The 16169-nt window shown below is 42.4% G+C and overlaps 1 protein-coding gene across 8 annotated transcripts in view; it reads left to right on the top strand.

Moving 5' to 3' along the window:
* GRM5 (glutamate metabotropic receptor 5) overlaps nt 1–16169 on the top strand; it is a 368565-nt gene that overhangs the window by 342539 nt on the left and 9857 nt on the right. For 3 of the 8 annotated variants that reach the window (XM_074372825.1, XM_074372822.1, XM_074372820.1), the window contains exon 8: nt 9402–9497. The exons of 4 other annotated variants lie outside the window; for them this stretch is intronic. In XM_074372825.1, the coding sequence (XP_074228926.1) occupies nt 9402–9497 (96 nt within the window). The remainder of the gene's footprint in view (nt 1–9401; nt 9498–16169) is intronic. One more of the 8 variants, XM_074372826.1, reaches the window with a different exon arrangement.

Here is a 16169-nt window from a genome sequence, read left to right as displayed (position 1 = left end):
CCTTAGGTGAGCTCCAGCAGTCCCCTGGTTAACATCACAGAAGATATCCTGATCACTCTCAATACTTAGGAAATTGCAAGAGTTTTTAGAGCTGTGAGCCAAGAACAGCAGAGGAAGACCAGATGTCCATGAGAAGTATATTTTGGTCCCCTGAAATCTTACACATTTTCTTATAAATCCCAATATTGCACTGGTTGTGATTAGCATAGCTTACAGCAAGTGAACAGTGGTGTTTTTATCATGATTGTTAAGGGCCAAGTGCTTAGGTATGCTTTAAATGTGGATTAAAGAAAACAATTCTTTGTTTTACCTATCTCCCTCTTGTTTTTTTCTATGCAAATCTAATCTGTGAAGACTCCCATACTCTTTTTATACACAAGAACATGTGTTAAAAAGAACAATATTTAAGAGAATACAAATGACTGGGTAAGACTAAAGTATTTGTTAGTAACTTGCTTCTTAAGGGTTTTCATAAATACACACACACACACACACCTTATAAATATCTAAACATAAGTAAATGCTATAAATTGTTATAACCTTAGAACTTCTTGGACTCAACCTTGGTAGAAAAAGTAATGAAGGCAACGTAAGATGTAGGAGGATGTGAGTATCAGAGAGTCTAAATCTTAATTCAAAGTGGCTTATGTGATAAGGAAACTAATCTCACATAAAAAGAAGTTCTGAGTTAAAAGAGGCTAATTCAGTGGCTCAGAGACCTTGTCTAGGATCTACATTCCTCTACTCTTCCATCATTTTGTGGAATGTTGGCTTAGCTTCTCCATGCCTGCAGCATGGCTGTAGCACTGTCAGGTGTCACATCTAAACAACTGTCTGTCGCAAAAAAGGACCATGTTCTCCCGTGTTTTCTTGATAAGACTGAAAAAATTGTTAGAAAACTCCAGAAGACCCTCTCTTGTGATCATTGGCTGAAACTGATAAGCAAACGGGGTTTCGGTTCTCATCTTGGTCTAATTAGCAACTACATCTTGAATATAAGAATGGGATGGCTCATTTTTACAAAGGGAACTATGTGAAGAAGAGACAAATACATTTTTAAAAACAAGCATCTTTTATACAACCTTCTGTGTTTAACTGCCTGCCAGTCATTTCCCCTCTGTCTTTTGTTTACTCCATGAGCTTCTTGCCCAAGGTGGCTATTTCACTGTCCTACCCATGCGTTCTCAAACCTCAGGTTCCACCCATTCCACCCTCATTGATTATCCCTCCAACTTTGAGAGATTTAATGCCATTTATCATGAGCTCGCTGGTCTGTCCTCCTCCCCACCTGAACATTTTCCCATAACGTGGTTCTCCTTTCGTTCGTTCATTCACGCGTGCATGCATACGTGTATTTGGTCAACAAATATAATCACTGGTAAGAAGCTTGACAATGTCACGGGCACTGGAAAGACAGCAGTGAAGAAAAGAGTCTAAAGTCCATGCCTTCACAGAGCTCACATTCTGCTGAAGATCCTCCTAGCAAGAACAGACAGTAAATAAAACAACTAAGTTAAATATAAACGATGTTGGGTGAGATCAAAGCAGGGAGCGACAGGAAGAGCAGGAACAGTGGGGTCACTGTCGCATTTTTAAATAGAGTGGTCATGGCAGGCTATACTGAGAAAGTGACATTTGAGAGAAGATTTAAAAGAGGTAATCCCTCAGGATGGTTTGGGGAAAAGCACTGAAAGCAGAGGAAAAGGCCAAAGCAAAGGCCCTTTGGTGGGAGGGTGCCTGCTGTCTCCAAGCAGAACGAAGTGGGAAAGCGGGGGAAATGTTAAGTTATGGGATCAGAGGAATAATGGGGGAGGCAGAAGATTGTATAGGACTTTGTAAACCAATATAAGAAATTTTATTTTACTCAGAGAGGTGGGTAACTAATTGAGAGTTTTGAGCAGAGAAGTGATATAAAAGGATTTTTGTTTTGACAAGAGTGTTCTGGTTCCTGTATAGAGATTGGGTTGGGTTGGGTTGGGTTGGGGGTTGCGGGGGAGGCTGTTCGTAAGGACAGAAGCAGGACCAGTTGGGACGCTATTATAATTTTCAAAGTAAAAGATGATGGTGACTTGGACCAGGGTAGTAAATAGAGGAGGAGCTAAGAAACAGTCCTATTCTGGGTATTTTTTGAAGATGGAGCCGGCGGGATATGCTGACTGGTTAATCATGAAGTGTAAGTGAAAGAAGGGTGTTCTTTCCTCCTTTTTCTCTATAATTATTTTATCTCAAAACTCTAGATTAGTTATTCCCTTTCCCCAAACATCTTTAATTTTTTCTCTCTTTCTAGGTCTCAACCTAAGTCTACACAGTTGCCTCAGTTTCCACTTATTAAAAAGAAAACCAAGCAAAACAAACGACAAAGCCCTTTGGAGACTTGATAACCCCTCCAGCTACTTCGCCATGTTTTTCATTTATTCATCCACACATCCATTCACAAGTTTTTTTTTTTTTCATTCATCATTTTTTAAAATTCTCTACTTTTCCAGGTTTGTGCTTAATCTTAGCCTCAAAACTCTGCCTTCTTCACAGCAACCTTATTGGGTTTTCTGTGACTTTCTAAGTGATTTCTTCTATAACTACTTCAATAATTTTTACTTTATTGGCCAAAAAGGCTCTTTCCTTCCGTATCATTTTTCTCTGCTCATACCATACTTTTATTCTGAATAATAGAAAGTACTTGAGGAAAAAGAGGATTGAAATTTACTTTGTAAATGAGATGCATTTATAACAGCTTAAATGAGAGATTTCCTTGAGGGATACTCTCCTACCCACTAACTCCCCAACCCTTCTGTCCTCCCCCATTAGTAGCCACTCCATACTGAATTTGCACAGAAAGCACACATGGGATCTCCAGCATTTTCCACCTCCCTTTCATTGATTTCCAAGAGAGACCATGTTGGTTTTTTTCTCTAAATATTTTAAAGGATGATAAAGTAAAATATGTGTACAATGCCCTCTACACATGGGGGAAATAGCTCTCTGTGGTTTTCACTAAACTGAACGATACCTAATGTGGGAATAGAAAATGGCCAAGGGTTGTAAGAGTTCAAAAGAATTAGCTCAATGCTCCTGCAAGGAGCGGAGTGTGGGGCACCATGTAAGTCAGTGTGGGAGAGAAGACGGTAAAGCAAAACTGTTTCTCACGGTAAGTTTTGGAAAGAACAACACCCTGAGATGGACAAGGCCTTTGTGAAAGTGTGGAGTCGAGGAAATGTGCCTCTGGCACCCTTAGCTTTCTCCTTTTCTGTCCCTTTCCCTCTCTAGAGCTGAGACCTCTGGGATCTCAGTGCTGGTTTTCCCCTCTCATCTCAGCCATATTCTTAGAGAGTCTGCAGTGTCTATCAGAAAACATCCCTCCAAATATGGGATCTCTACTCTCAGCAGGATCTGCTCCATGAGCCTCCTCCCCCGTGGAAGATGGAACATCTTTGCGCTTGATGTCAGGGGCGGGTGAGAGAATTCAGCAGTGGAACCTCCCTAGCATCTCAGAAGTAGCACCCTGGAGGGGAATTCCACTTACACATGCTGGTCCTTGTTTCACCCACTGGACTGTTCCCTTCCAGCCATCTGAAGGCCCTGTCTGTAATCCCTGTTTGATGACAAAGACCCTCCTTCATCTTCAACTTCTTCACTAAACACCCCATTTACTGTGTTTTACTGCAAAACCTGGTTCCCTCCCCTGCAGCCCTTTCATAGGTTACTCGTCTACCACATCACGTACTCCTCGGGGCTCAGAGCTGGGAATCAGCAACTCTGTGCGGCTTCCAGGCATCCTCCACATCTTACATCTTACGTAGGAAAGTAAAAGCTAAAAACCACCTTCTTCGAGGCTCTTGACATCTAGCTACCCCTCCATCTTTCGACTGTGTTTATAATTACTCTTTACTGCCAACTTCTGGGTAAAGAATTTCTGTCTGCACCAAGCTCTGCTGTTGTTCTGGGTTACTTTAGTGCCGAATAAAGGGCAAACCATCCCCATAGGCTCAGTTTTCAGTTGTAATAATTAAATTCTAGTGCAACTAGAATGATCATTTTAGCCATCCTACCTCTGGTAGACTCATTACCTGAACCTCCTTCACATAAGGAGTCCTTATTTCTATCCATCCAGCGTCAGGCATCATCCCCACAATACCTGCTGTTTCACCTAATGTACACATTTTTCTTTGAATGTATTCATCTTATTCTAGTCTTTCACCTCATTCTGGACTCATTTGGGACCGCATAGCCTATATAGAAATTTCAGTAATCCAATATCTAGTAAATATTGGTAGAGACAGGGGAAAGGGAGTGAAGAAATGGAATTTTGCCATTCAAATCATTATGGAGAAACTGTATTTACCTTCCAGTCCTAAGTGATTACCCGCATATTTTTTCAGTTCAGCCAATGAACATGGGCTCTTGTAGGATTGAATAAAGAGGAACTAGAGCTTCCTGGACAAAGGAGGTACCAAAGGAAAACAGCAAAAATCCTCGCAGAAGGCAGCTAAAGCTAATTTCAGACCAAATCATTCTTAAACCTATTAAAATTATTGTGACAGTTTTTCATGTCAAGTTTATCGCCCAGAAACCAAAGCATCAGAGCTATACTGAGCACAGATCTAGAAATCTGGAGACTGTAAAAAAAATAGAGAGAGAGAGCAGATTGAAGAACTCTGAATTCAGTATCCGGCATATAGTAGGCACTAAGAAAATGTTTTGAGGGAATGCTCACATTAACTGTGTAATAGAAGTTTCGAACAGGAAGAATGAGCAAATCTGTAAGCCCCTGCCCCCCGCCACTCCATAGCTGACCTGCTCGCTGTGGGCACTTTCAACATTTTTGTGGTATTTGTAACCATCTGTACGCTTATGGCTCCCAAGAATGTAACAGTCCCCTAACTTTCAGATTCTTAAATCCAAGTGTCTATTGAATTTGTTCAGTTATGTGTTCTACCAGCATCTCAAACCCAGTCTTCCAAAATGAAGCTCTTTATTTCTTCCTCCAAATATACTCCTTCTCTTATATTTTCGTAACTTAGTTATGTGCACCACCCAAGGCAGTAACTGAGTGGCATTCTACACTTCTCTCTCTTAAATTCATCAGTAAATCCTACTCATTTTACCTCCTTTATATTTTTGAAACTGTTCTCTACTTTTCATCCATATCAATACCCCAAGGAATTTTCTCATCATCTCTCACAAGAACCATTGCAATAGAATGAGTCTATCCCTAGTTCTGTTCCCTTAAATCCATAGTCTTTTATCTAAATGTCAACTCTAACCACATTCTAACCACATTTTTTTTCTTGGCTTGAAGATCTCACAGTGGACTCTCACAGCCTATAGTATAAATTCATCCATGAGCTACCTTTTAGATCCCTCTCCATCCACACAGTGCGTTTTTACCTTGTCTCATTTTACACTTGATTACAGTAAAAAATACCAAGCACTGCTTCCCCATACACACCATGCTACTAAGCCTCTCCATGTGTTTGCTCTTGATATTTCTTCTGCCTGCCTACCTGTCTTTTCACACTGCCTTTGTGATCGACCTTCAAGATTTATCTGAGGACCGTCCCTCATCAAGGTTTTTCCTGCTATTCTAATATTGGTTGGGAGTCCTTCTTGTATTTGTTTCTATAATAAAACTTCTCACATCATTTAAAAATTATCCGTTTACATTTCATCCTCCCACTCTAGACAGTGAACTTATCAGTGCCACAGAGTTACCCACGTGCTCCTTATCACAGTGCCTTGCACGTGGAGCACTCAGTAAGTGGTTTGAAAGCTGTAAGTTAAACATATGTAGTGCATCTATTGGAACCCAAGTGAGGGAACACAGATGAATGCCTATACTAGATCCTCCACTAGCCATCCTTATTAACCCTGTTACTTATTTGCAAAATGAGGCCAAGGTGAGAAAGGTGAATAATAAGCCTTCACAGTTTTGTTTCTAAAATTACTGATATTGTTACTTACAGGGAAGTTGAATGGAAATAAGATGAGCTGTGCAATCAGAGAGGCATATTTTCTTATCCTGGGTTCCCCACTCGTAAACGGTGTGAGCTTCGTCTTACCGGCATTGATCCTCAATGCCTGCCTTTTTGGCATGAGGATAATAGCACCTATTTTGTAAGACAGTTTTAGGAATTGAGGATAATATACTGAGAAGAACCTGGCATATTCAATATTGTGTTGTTATTATTATTTCTATTATGACTTTGAAAGTAGTTACAAAGCATTTTATTTGAAAATTGAGTTAATATTTGTAAAGCACTTCAAACAGCGCCTCACAAGTATGTGTGTATATCTGTGCATACATGTGCACATATCTATGTTTAGTAAGTGCCTAAAAGATATATGAATTTACTATATAAGAGAAATAATTTTGATTGATATTTTATTAGCTATAAACTCTGAAAAGCTTCAACTATTATATTTTTCAATTTTGTTTTTTATTGAAGTGTAGTTGATTTACAATGTTAGTTTCAGGTATATAGCAAAGTGATTCAGTCATACTTTTTTTTTTTTCAGATTTGTTTCCATTATATGTTATTATAAGAAATTGAATATAGTTCCTTGTGCTATACAGTAGGACCTTGTTGTTTATCTAATTTATATATCATAATGTGTATCTGTTAATTCCAACTTCCTATTTTATCCCTCCCCTGCCCTTTCCCCTTTGGTAACCATAGTTTGTTTTCTATGTCTGAGTCTATTTTTGGTTTGTAAATAAGATTTATATTATTTTTTTGGATTCCACATATAAGTGATATCATATGATATTTGTCTTTCTCTGTCTAACTTATTTCACTCAATATTATAACCTCTAGTTTCATCCATGTTGCTGCAAATGTCATTATTTTATTCTTTTTTATGGCTGCGTAATATTCCATTATATATATATTCCACATCTTCTTTATCCAGTCATCTGTCAATGGACATTTAGGTTGTTTCCATGTCTTGACTATTGTGAGCTTCAACTATTTTTAACTGACAGTTCTATATTTCTGAAATAAACCCAAATAGAAAGAATTGTGCATCTGCAGCAGGGACTATAATAGCATTATTAGTTACTTTAAACAGCACATGATAGGTGAGTGGAATAATGAATGAGTGAATGAATGAAAATGTAGTCTATTTAAGTGTCTGGTAAACATAGTTGAGATGTAATTATAGTTATAGACAGGCAGGAAGGGTTCCATCTGAAGCAAAGCTTCCCAATCTGCAAATGATATTTATTTTTATCTTGCTATGCATACAAGAACTACTTGAAAGTTCCAAAAAGTCTAATGTATCTCTTGCTTTATTGGAATAAGTTGGGATTTGTATTTTTTGTTTTGTAAAATCCTTTACCAAAGGAGGTTGGGTTATGATAGAATAGAATCTATCTGTTTAGGATCTGTTTCATAAGTAAGGGTACCTGGAAGAGAGAGAGAGAGAGAGTATGAGAGTGTGAGAGACAGACAGATAGTTATGAACATGAAGAGTATAGATGTCCTAAAATATCTATGAAAAGACTTAAATTAACTGGAGATTAACCTAACAGAAGATATTCAAAAATACTTTAAGGATCCCTTTTTAAGGAACTAGATTACCATGAATAATTCTATTATTCTGTTAATAGATAGTAATGTTCTTTTAATTTAAGCTATAGAGCAGCATTCTGGTTGTGCAACCCAGTTCACAAGTAAGCACAAAATATTTTCTATTGAAATGTGGAACGTCCCTCAATGGTGGGTACTTCACAAGAGAGCCTCTTCTAAGGGGTTTTCTTTGGTGAAACAAAGGCTGCTCAGTCTGGTTTGGTCAGATGCTGTACCTTCTCTAAGAAAGTTTCTTTTCCTCTCTTCTCTCCGGCCTAGACCTAAAGCTACTTTGTACACATTATCTTCTCCCCGTCCTTCTCCCACCAGACTGTGAGCTCTAGGGGGCAGGACCTGTGGATTATTTATCTCTATATCCCCAGGACAAAAGCCCTTTGCCTAGAATTTTGTCCACTGAAGAAGGTAATCCACTCCATCCATTTTGCTTGATGTAATAAGCCATTTCACTTTCACTCAAATACTAAATACTTTCAACATCTTAGAAGAGAGAAAATTTAGGAGGAAGGTCTTTATCCCAGGACAAAGGATGATTTTAATTTTATTGCATTCTGTCTTATCTAATATTAATTTTGAGACAGCAGGAAAAGAAACGTTTTTTTAAAAAGTGACTCTATCAAGGGTAAACAAATCTTCTGATAGTAAGTCTAGTAAGGCACTTGCTCGCTGCCTGCTGAATCCCAGGGAAGTGGATGAAGCAGCTTCAGAGCAGGCTCCAGGTTTCGAAGGGGAAAAGGTAAGAAAGGTCCTAACCCTTAAGACTCTTGGACCCCTGCAAGCTCGACTGACTACTGTTCTGTACTGACTAGGCTTATGATTTTGGTCAAGTCAGTTCAGTAAGTCTCTGTATCTGCGTTTGGCAAATGGGGAGAACAGTGCCTCTTTACCCCACAGGCTTAAACTGATGAATAAAGGTAAAAAGAGAGATTCTTTCTGTGAAAGTGTGTTGGCTCTGAAAATTGCCATACAAATATAAGGGCCCATCCTGATGCACCACATAGCAGACAAACGTTGGGAATCTCACTGCTTACCTTAGATGGAACATCTGTCTAATACTTTCCAGGTATGGCGAATTGCCAATTCCTGTGAAAACTGCCGGAGCCGCCCTCCACAGGGCAGGTAGCCCAATGCTGACCGTCAGACATCAGCTTGATGGTTACAGAAACCTCTCACAGCCGTGGACCTCGCTTTTCTCTTTGGGCATCACCAGTCTCTAAAGTAATGCTCAGACATAGTCCCTCTCAGTGAAGGTTCATTAGTGATAAGAATGACTTTTTAAACTGGAAGGCAACACATTATAATGGCTAAAAGTGTAGGTTCAAACTCAGATCCCCATGTTCAAAATCCTTGGTCAGTCTTCTTAATCCTTGTAATCTTGGGTTTCTGCTTCTTTAAAATGGATATAATCGTAACAGAAGCTCTGCCTCGAGTTACTGCCAGGACTCCATTTAGGCAAAGTCCCAGCACCATGTCTGGCACATGGTAAACATGAAATAAATTCTAACTTATCAATATTCATCTGTTTCTTAGATGCTAAGAATTACATTCCTTTTACCATTGACCATTAAATGTGATCAGTAGGCAATGCAAAAGGGTAGATCACACGTGGCTTAACCAAGAAGTGACAAAATTGCCACCCAGTGTTATCCACACACCATCACAGTCATCTGCAGTATGGCAGGTCAGACATCGCAGGGAAAGCAGGAACCCTCTCGGGGCACGGGGCCACCCTCCGCAGCCCCGGCTCTCCCCCGGCCCGGCCAGTTAAGCACACAATCACATCTTTCTGTTTGCTCCTGTCCTGTTCATGCTCACCAGGTACAAAGACAGGAGACTGGCCCAGCACAAGTCGGAAATAGAGTGTTTCACCCCCAAAGGGAGTATGGGGAATGGTGGGAGAGCGACAATGAGCAGGTAAGCAAACTGTGAGTGGCCTGAGGTGCTGTGAACTAAATGTCCGCAAGCCGCAGGAGCAGGTGGCTCCCCGGGCAGGGTCCCACTCAGCTGTGCCTCCCATACAGTGTGTCCCCCCCGGGCCACCGCTGGGTTTCTGTGTGTGTTTGACTTGCAAAGCTCATGCCGTCCTCGTGTACAGTGATGGGACGCTGCTGCTCCCCAGGGCTGTGCGCTTTGCATGTCTGAGGCCTCAGCTCGCAGTCCGCTCCCCTGTGGATTTTAACTGACTGGTCAAATGCTTCTGTGGAGTTTGCAGAGTGGAAGAGATTGGAGGAAATTCACATTTCAGGACTGTCTGATCACTTAACAAAACAAATGCAAAAAGCCTAGGACTGAATTTGAGGGAAGGTCTGTAGTCGAGGGAAGACTCCCGCCTTGATGCCGGGCAAGCCTGGGAATTAATCTGACTTACTTTGAATGTAAAATGCCATCTCACAGCCAAGGGCAAATGCTCTGCCAAACTGGTGAACTGTAGAAGCAAGAGGCTTTTCGTGACCTGAGATCAGGAAAGCTGGTCCTCCTCTAGCTACCGTAGCTTTGCAGCTCCTTTCCTTCTCTGTGTCTGGTGGGGGACACTCTCTGTCGCTGTGCTGTGCATGTTCCTTCATACCAGGCACTCCCAACCAAGCTGTGCCCAACCGGGGGTAGCTGGAACTCTAAGCATCAGCTGAGCCGTGTTGCATGAAATAAACGTGCTTTTTTGCATGGGATGGGGTTTCGAGAAAAGGGCTCTGGAGATCAAGGCTTCCAAGACTGGCATTAAACAGTTCCAGGAGCCTGGAGAAGCCCTGAGTTGGGAGATCATCACCCATGAACTCACTCTCCACCTCTAATTTGCTGTGGTATTTCCCAATCTGCCTGTGGTACAGAGGTGTGGAGGGGAAGCTCTTGCAAATCAGCATGGATTAAAGGAAACGGGAAGTGCAGAAAGTACAGTGTGTACACGTGTGTGTGCATGTGCTGAGGGCAGAGCCTGAGAACCAGCTGCAGAGCAAGAAGAGAATTCAATCCCGGTGAACTTCCACCCCCAAACATTGTTTGATTCTGCAGCAGCGGGTTCCTTCTGGTTTTCAAAATAATGTCTAACTTTCTCCGAGGACAGTGCACAACTTTGGGAGGGCAGTGGGCGGGGTGGGCTTTCGCATCGCAGCCCCTGAAAATGGTGCCCTGATCTATGCTGCCTACAGCCTGAGCGATCCTTCATAGCAGCTCTGATGGAGAGCTTGTCCGGCTTTGTCCGCGGCTCCCAGAGACAAGGCGGTGCGAGCACGTGCACGTGGACAGGCGCACTTGTGTGCACACCGGAGGACCTGATGTCCTTATGCCCACACTCCCTTTACACGGCTATCCTTGGATCTCAGTGTGTCTGGAAGATAAGCCTCAGTCGATCATTCTTGGGAGCAAACTCAAAAAACTGCTACTGGGGTCCCCGGTTTCCTTCCATCCAGATATGACAAAGTGGCATAATTCCTGCACTTGAAAATCAGCCAGACAGCATCAGAGTTGGCTGGACCAGGTGAAAATGACTGCATCAAATGAGCGCAGGGGCTCTGACCAAAGTGACTTCTGATTTGAGGCAACCGTCTAAGAAGGGAGTTCCCTAACCTAGCAAACTTGGCTGCCTATCAAACGACCTGGGGCAAAATATTGGGCAAAATACCTTAGGAATCTGTAGTGTACCAAGTTTCCAAGGTCATTCAGATTTAGTCAGTCCATAAACTGATATTTTTGGAATAATCCATTTGCCTAGGGAATGACATGAGCTATTCATGGCAAATAGTACGTCTCAGTCCTGTCATGCAGTGCTCGTGGGACTGGAACTCAGTCCTGATCGGCCCAGCGACTGGATTTGCTCAAGGCTGTCTTGGTTGAGAATGGGGGAGGAGGAGACAGGATGAAGTGGGACACAGAGGGTAAGGGGACCGCAGGTCAATCAGACCAAGCTTCCTTGGGTCCGGTCCAGATCTGCGGGGGTAGCTACTCAATGTGTCTACACTGGGAATGATCAGCAGTAAGATACCATTTAGCTTTATGTCTCCCCGCTTGTCTGGATGTCGGCCAGGTAATGGCAAGGCAGAGGGGAACCTGCACGCTGGAGTACAGACGGTCCCGCTGGGCCAAACACCTCAGCCCCACGGAAAAGCATGGTTAAGTGGGAACAAACAGTCTTCCCTTCCTACTTTTCCTTCCTTCCCATTTCTTTAGTATCAAATAAAAACTGACAAAGAGAGAAAGAGTGTGTGGGATGGAGAAGGAGTCCTTTAGTCCCCTCAGGGAGCTTCCCATCAAGGAGGAAAAAAGGCCTGGAGACTTACAGCAGGAGAGGCCACAGTTTCTAAGGCCTTCGCATCTTTTTGTTCCAACTTCATAATTATTCATATAAACACACACACACACACATGCACACACAGACATAGAAATGAGTTTAAAATAGACATTAAGAGAACAGTATTACGATATCAGCAAGGAGACAACTGCAATGTAAACTATTTCTAAATAAGGGGTCAGAATAGTTGATCCCAATCTGCTTGCTCCAGAATTGAATGGGAGAGCTGGGGAAAGGCTAACTGGGTGAGACTTTATAGATACTTTGAGTAGCAGCTGGTAGGCCCTCTTTCTTATCCACTCCCACTCCTCCCCCAGCTGCTTCCCAAAGTCATAGTCAAGTACCATGTTCACTCTGCAAACATCTGGGCTGGTTCTGTGGCCGTCACCGAACAACCAGTCCCAGGGAGGGCTAAGAGAAGCTCAAACTACCACAGAAAACCAGGTGTGTCACCCAGCGTCTCACTTGCCTATGGTTTCTGTGATGAAACTACAGCATGGACAGAACCCTATGGACTCCATGCCTGGAGAGATCCTTCCAGAGCCACGCTGCCTGGCGGGAGAGGAGGAGTTTAACAAAGCACGCAGTCAGAGCACAGCAGAGCACCGTGACCCCATCTGCAGCACTGGCGGGGCCTCAGGGACACCCCCTCACATCTCCCTCCCCCCTCCTCCACCCCCAAGTTTGGAAAGGAATAGGAATGCTCTGTGGATCCATAACAGTCTCGCTTTGTGAAATAGTACACTGCTGTTTTCCCTTTTGATAGATAGATACCTTTTATTTTTACTGACATGTAGCTGATTTGCTGTTTTCCCTTTATGTGAGTTTTCTTTTCCTTCTTCTGTCTGTAAGCATCCCTTGCAGTCTTCTCCTATTTTCACGGTGGGCAGTCTAAGTGTGTTTCAGAGCAGAGTCCTCCCGATTGCAGGAGAAGTGAGAGAGTCCTAAACAGGGCCCGGAGCCCGGAACTCTTTAAACCACGTTACCGTGGGAGTTCATCTGAGACGGTCCACCGTCAGGAACGGCTGGAACCCCCACAGTGAGTCGTATTGTCGCCTGTCTCAGCAGGGGGATTCCACCCCAGTGCTCCTCTGAGTCTGCGATCTGCTGTGCTCATGTGACACCCCATGAAGGGGAGGCACGGACGTTCTGAGCCTCCCAGTCTCTCTCTGAGAAAGAGCCTCCTTAATCAGATGAGATAGGTCTGCAGTCCCCACTCAGTGCTTGAAGGAGGGAGGGTGGCACAGTGTTTTTTTTTTTCAATTGTTGCTATATCATGACAGCAGTTATGTGAAGTTACCCACCCCCAATCAGTTGAGTAACTGATTTTCACCCAGTAGAGGCAGCATCTAACTTTAGTGGGTACAAATGTTTAATAAAGCCTTAGAGTATCTGGTAACAATGATGTCACAATGATCATTATTAAATGAAAAAGGAACTCAGATTTGAAGATTATCCCAAAGGGTAATGCCTATGTTAGGATTCTTTTGTCTTTCATTCATTCAGTTATTTCTTCTTTCGTGTAATGCTCATTTATTAAGCACCTACTATGAGCCAAGCACTTACAAGACTCTGGAGATAAATGAATGACCAAATCATAACCAACGCCCTTGATAATCAATTGTCCACTGGGGATCAGAGCCAGAGAAACAGATCGTTGCAACCTAGTATGGAACCCCTCTCCCATAGAACAATTATTTATCAGATTAACTCCTCACTCAGTATCACAAACAATAGCCTATGCCAGCGCAAAGAGAATGCAGAGTAATAGAAACTATATAATAATAATAAACTTGAATTGAGTGTTCAGAAAGGGCTAGGCACACACTTACATACAATTAAGAGCCCACAGAAGAGAAAGATTCTGCCTTTGCAGCGCAGTAGAGGCCGGCTGGCTGCTGAGGGACAGATGAGCACGGCTGTGGTAGCCCGCTCCTCCTGCCCCCCAAAGTCAGCTTCAAAGTAATGTTCTGACTTAGAGGTGTTCTAAAACAGATAAGACCGAGACTAGTGATTGCTGCCATTAGCAGTCCCTTCACAAATGTTATACGTTAAGTTCTCCTAAGAACAGCATAAGCCATATTTTTCCTTTCCGTGGTACATCTGAGCTCACACAGTGTGTGTCTTTATCTGACTTATTACACTTAGTATAATGCCCTCAGGCTGCATCCACGTTGTCACAAATGGCAGGATCTCCTTTTTCAAGGCTGAATAATATTTTCTTTATCCACATTTTCTTTATCCATTTGTCCACCAATGGACTCTTTGGTTGCTTCCACATCTTGGCTATGGTAAACAATGCTGCAGCGAACATGGGGGCAGAGGTGTCTTTTCAAGATACTGATTTCATTTCTTTTGGATAAATACTCAGAAGGGATATTGCTGGATTCATACAGCAGTGCGATTTTTAATGTTTTGAGGAACCACCAAACTGTTTTCCACAGTGGCTGCACCAGTTTATATTCCCACCAAAGTGTGCAAGCGTTCCCTTTCCTCCACATCCTTGCTAACAACAGTTATTTCTGTTCTCTTTGATAGTGGGCATTCTAACAGGTGTGACGTGGTGTCTCATCGTGGCTTTGATTTGTATTTCCCCGAGGACGTCGAGCACCTTTTCACATACCTGTTGGCCATTTGCATGTCTTCTTTGGAAAAATGTCCATTCAGAAGAGATACATTTTCTTTATCCATTTACCAATCAATGGACATTTAGGTTGTTAGCCTACTGTGATGAATGCTGCAAAGAACACGAAAATGAATGCTAATACCTCTTCGAGAGCCTGATTTCAATTTTTTTGGATATATACTCAGAAGTGCAGGGGGAGGGTATAGCTGAGTGGTAGAGTGTGCGCCTAGCATGCATGAGGTCCTGGGTTCCATCCCAGGTAACTCCAGTGAAATAAATAAACCTAACCCCCAACCAAATTAAAACAAATAAATAAAAAGCAAGTTTAAAAAAGATATGTAAAAAAGAAGCGGGATTGCTGGAGCAGGTGACAGTCTGTTTTCAATTTTTTGAGGAAATTCTATACTGTTTTCCACAGGTGTTGCCACAGTTTGCAGTCCCACCAACAGTGCACCAGGGTTCTAATTTCTCCACATCCCCACCAACACTTGTTATCTTTCGTGGCTTTTTTTGATTAATAGCCATTCCTAACAGGTGTGAATTGACAACAATACTGCAATGTTCACCAGAAAGTATAAGAGGGTAGTCTCATCTTAAGTGTCCTCACCACAGTACAAGAAAGAAAGAAGAAAGAAAAAGAAAGGAGGAAAGAAAGAAAGAAGGAGGGAGGGAGGAAGGGGTGCAAAGATAAATACGAAGCATGTGAAACATCCCAAAGGGAATGGAACTGGAACTGACCCAGTGCCTCATGTCTGTGGCACATGCCATTTTACACAATAAGAAAAAATAGTCAAAAAATATCTTTCTTAAAAGAGGAGCTTTGAATAGATAATAAACACGTTGGTGGTGGATATCCAACCAAAAAAATCAAGCCTCGACACTAAAGTGCTCTTCAGACATCAGATTTACATTGCGTGAATTAGCAGATGTGCTTCAATCAAGGTCAAAAGGAGGCTTTGGTCTGAACAGCAATCATATTTTCAGGAACCACTGCAAAATTCTGGGAACATTCTCTTATCCTATAGTTCCCCAGGAGTCATCTCTGCAGTGCTCAGGCCAACGTTGATACAGAGCTTTGGAACTGATTATCAGGTCATTTATGGACACCACCTTGGGCGTAGCCATTTCCTGTGCTGCTCCACAAGGGGGTGTCAGCGTGCACCTTGACTCAGCGTGCATCTTGGACCTTAGCACAGGGACAGTATTGCGTGGTGGCAGTGATCTGGGTTTAGGGTCATATTTGAGGCACTGTTCTGCCTTTTATTTGAGTTAGACAACTTAGTCAAGTTCCATTAACCTGAGTTTTTGCATCTATAATACAGGTTACTAGTCCCTGTCTATACCAGGTGTTCATGACAGTAGAATTGACTTCTTTCTCTCACACTCCCAGCCCACCAACTCTGCACCAGGCACCGTAACAAGCACAGGAGAGGCATGTAGTCGCTGCCCTTGGAGTGTTCCACACTTAGTGCAGACACGGACTTATAAATAAGCCATTAGAAATGCCATTCGATAAGTGCTATGTCAAACAGCCATTGTGAAGGTCAAATATAATAATGCAGGTGTTGTGAGGGAGAAAGTTCTATTCAAATGGGAGCTATTATCATGCAGGATTCTCTTCTCCTTTGTCATCAATCCCAATCCCATGTTTTATTCAAGGTTTAAATCAAACTGGATT

The sequence above is a fragment of the Camelus bactrianus genome, chromosome 10 (assembly GCF_048773025.1).
Source record: "Camelus bactrianus isolate YW-2024 breed Bactrian camel chromosome 10, ASM4877302v1, whole genome shotgun sequence".
In the NCBI taxonomy this organism is placed as follows: Eukaryota; Metazoa; Chordata; class Mammalia; order Artiodactyla; family Camelidae; genus Camelus; species Camelus bactrianus.
This window is presented reverse-complemented; position numbering and strand designations above follow the sequence as displayed.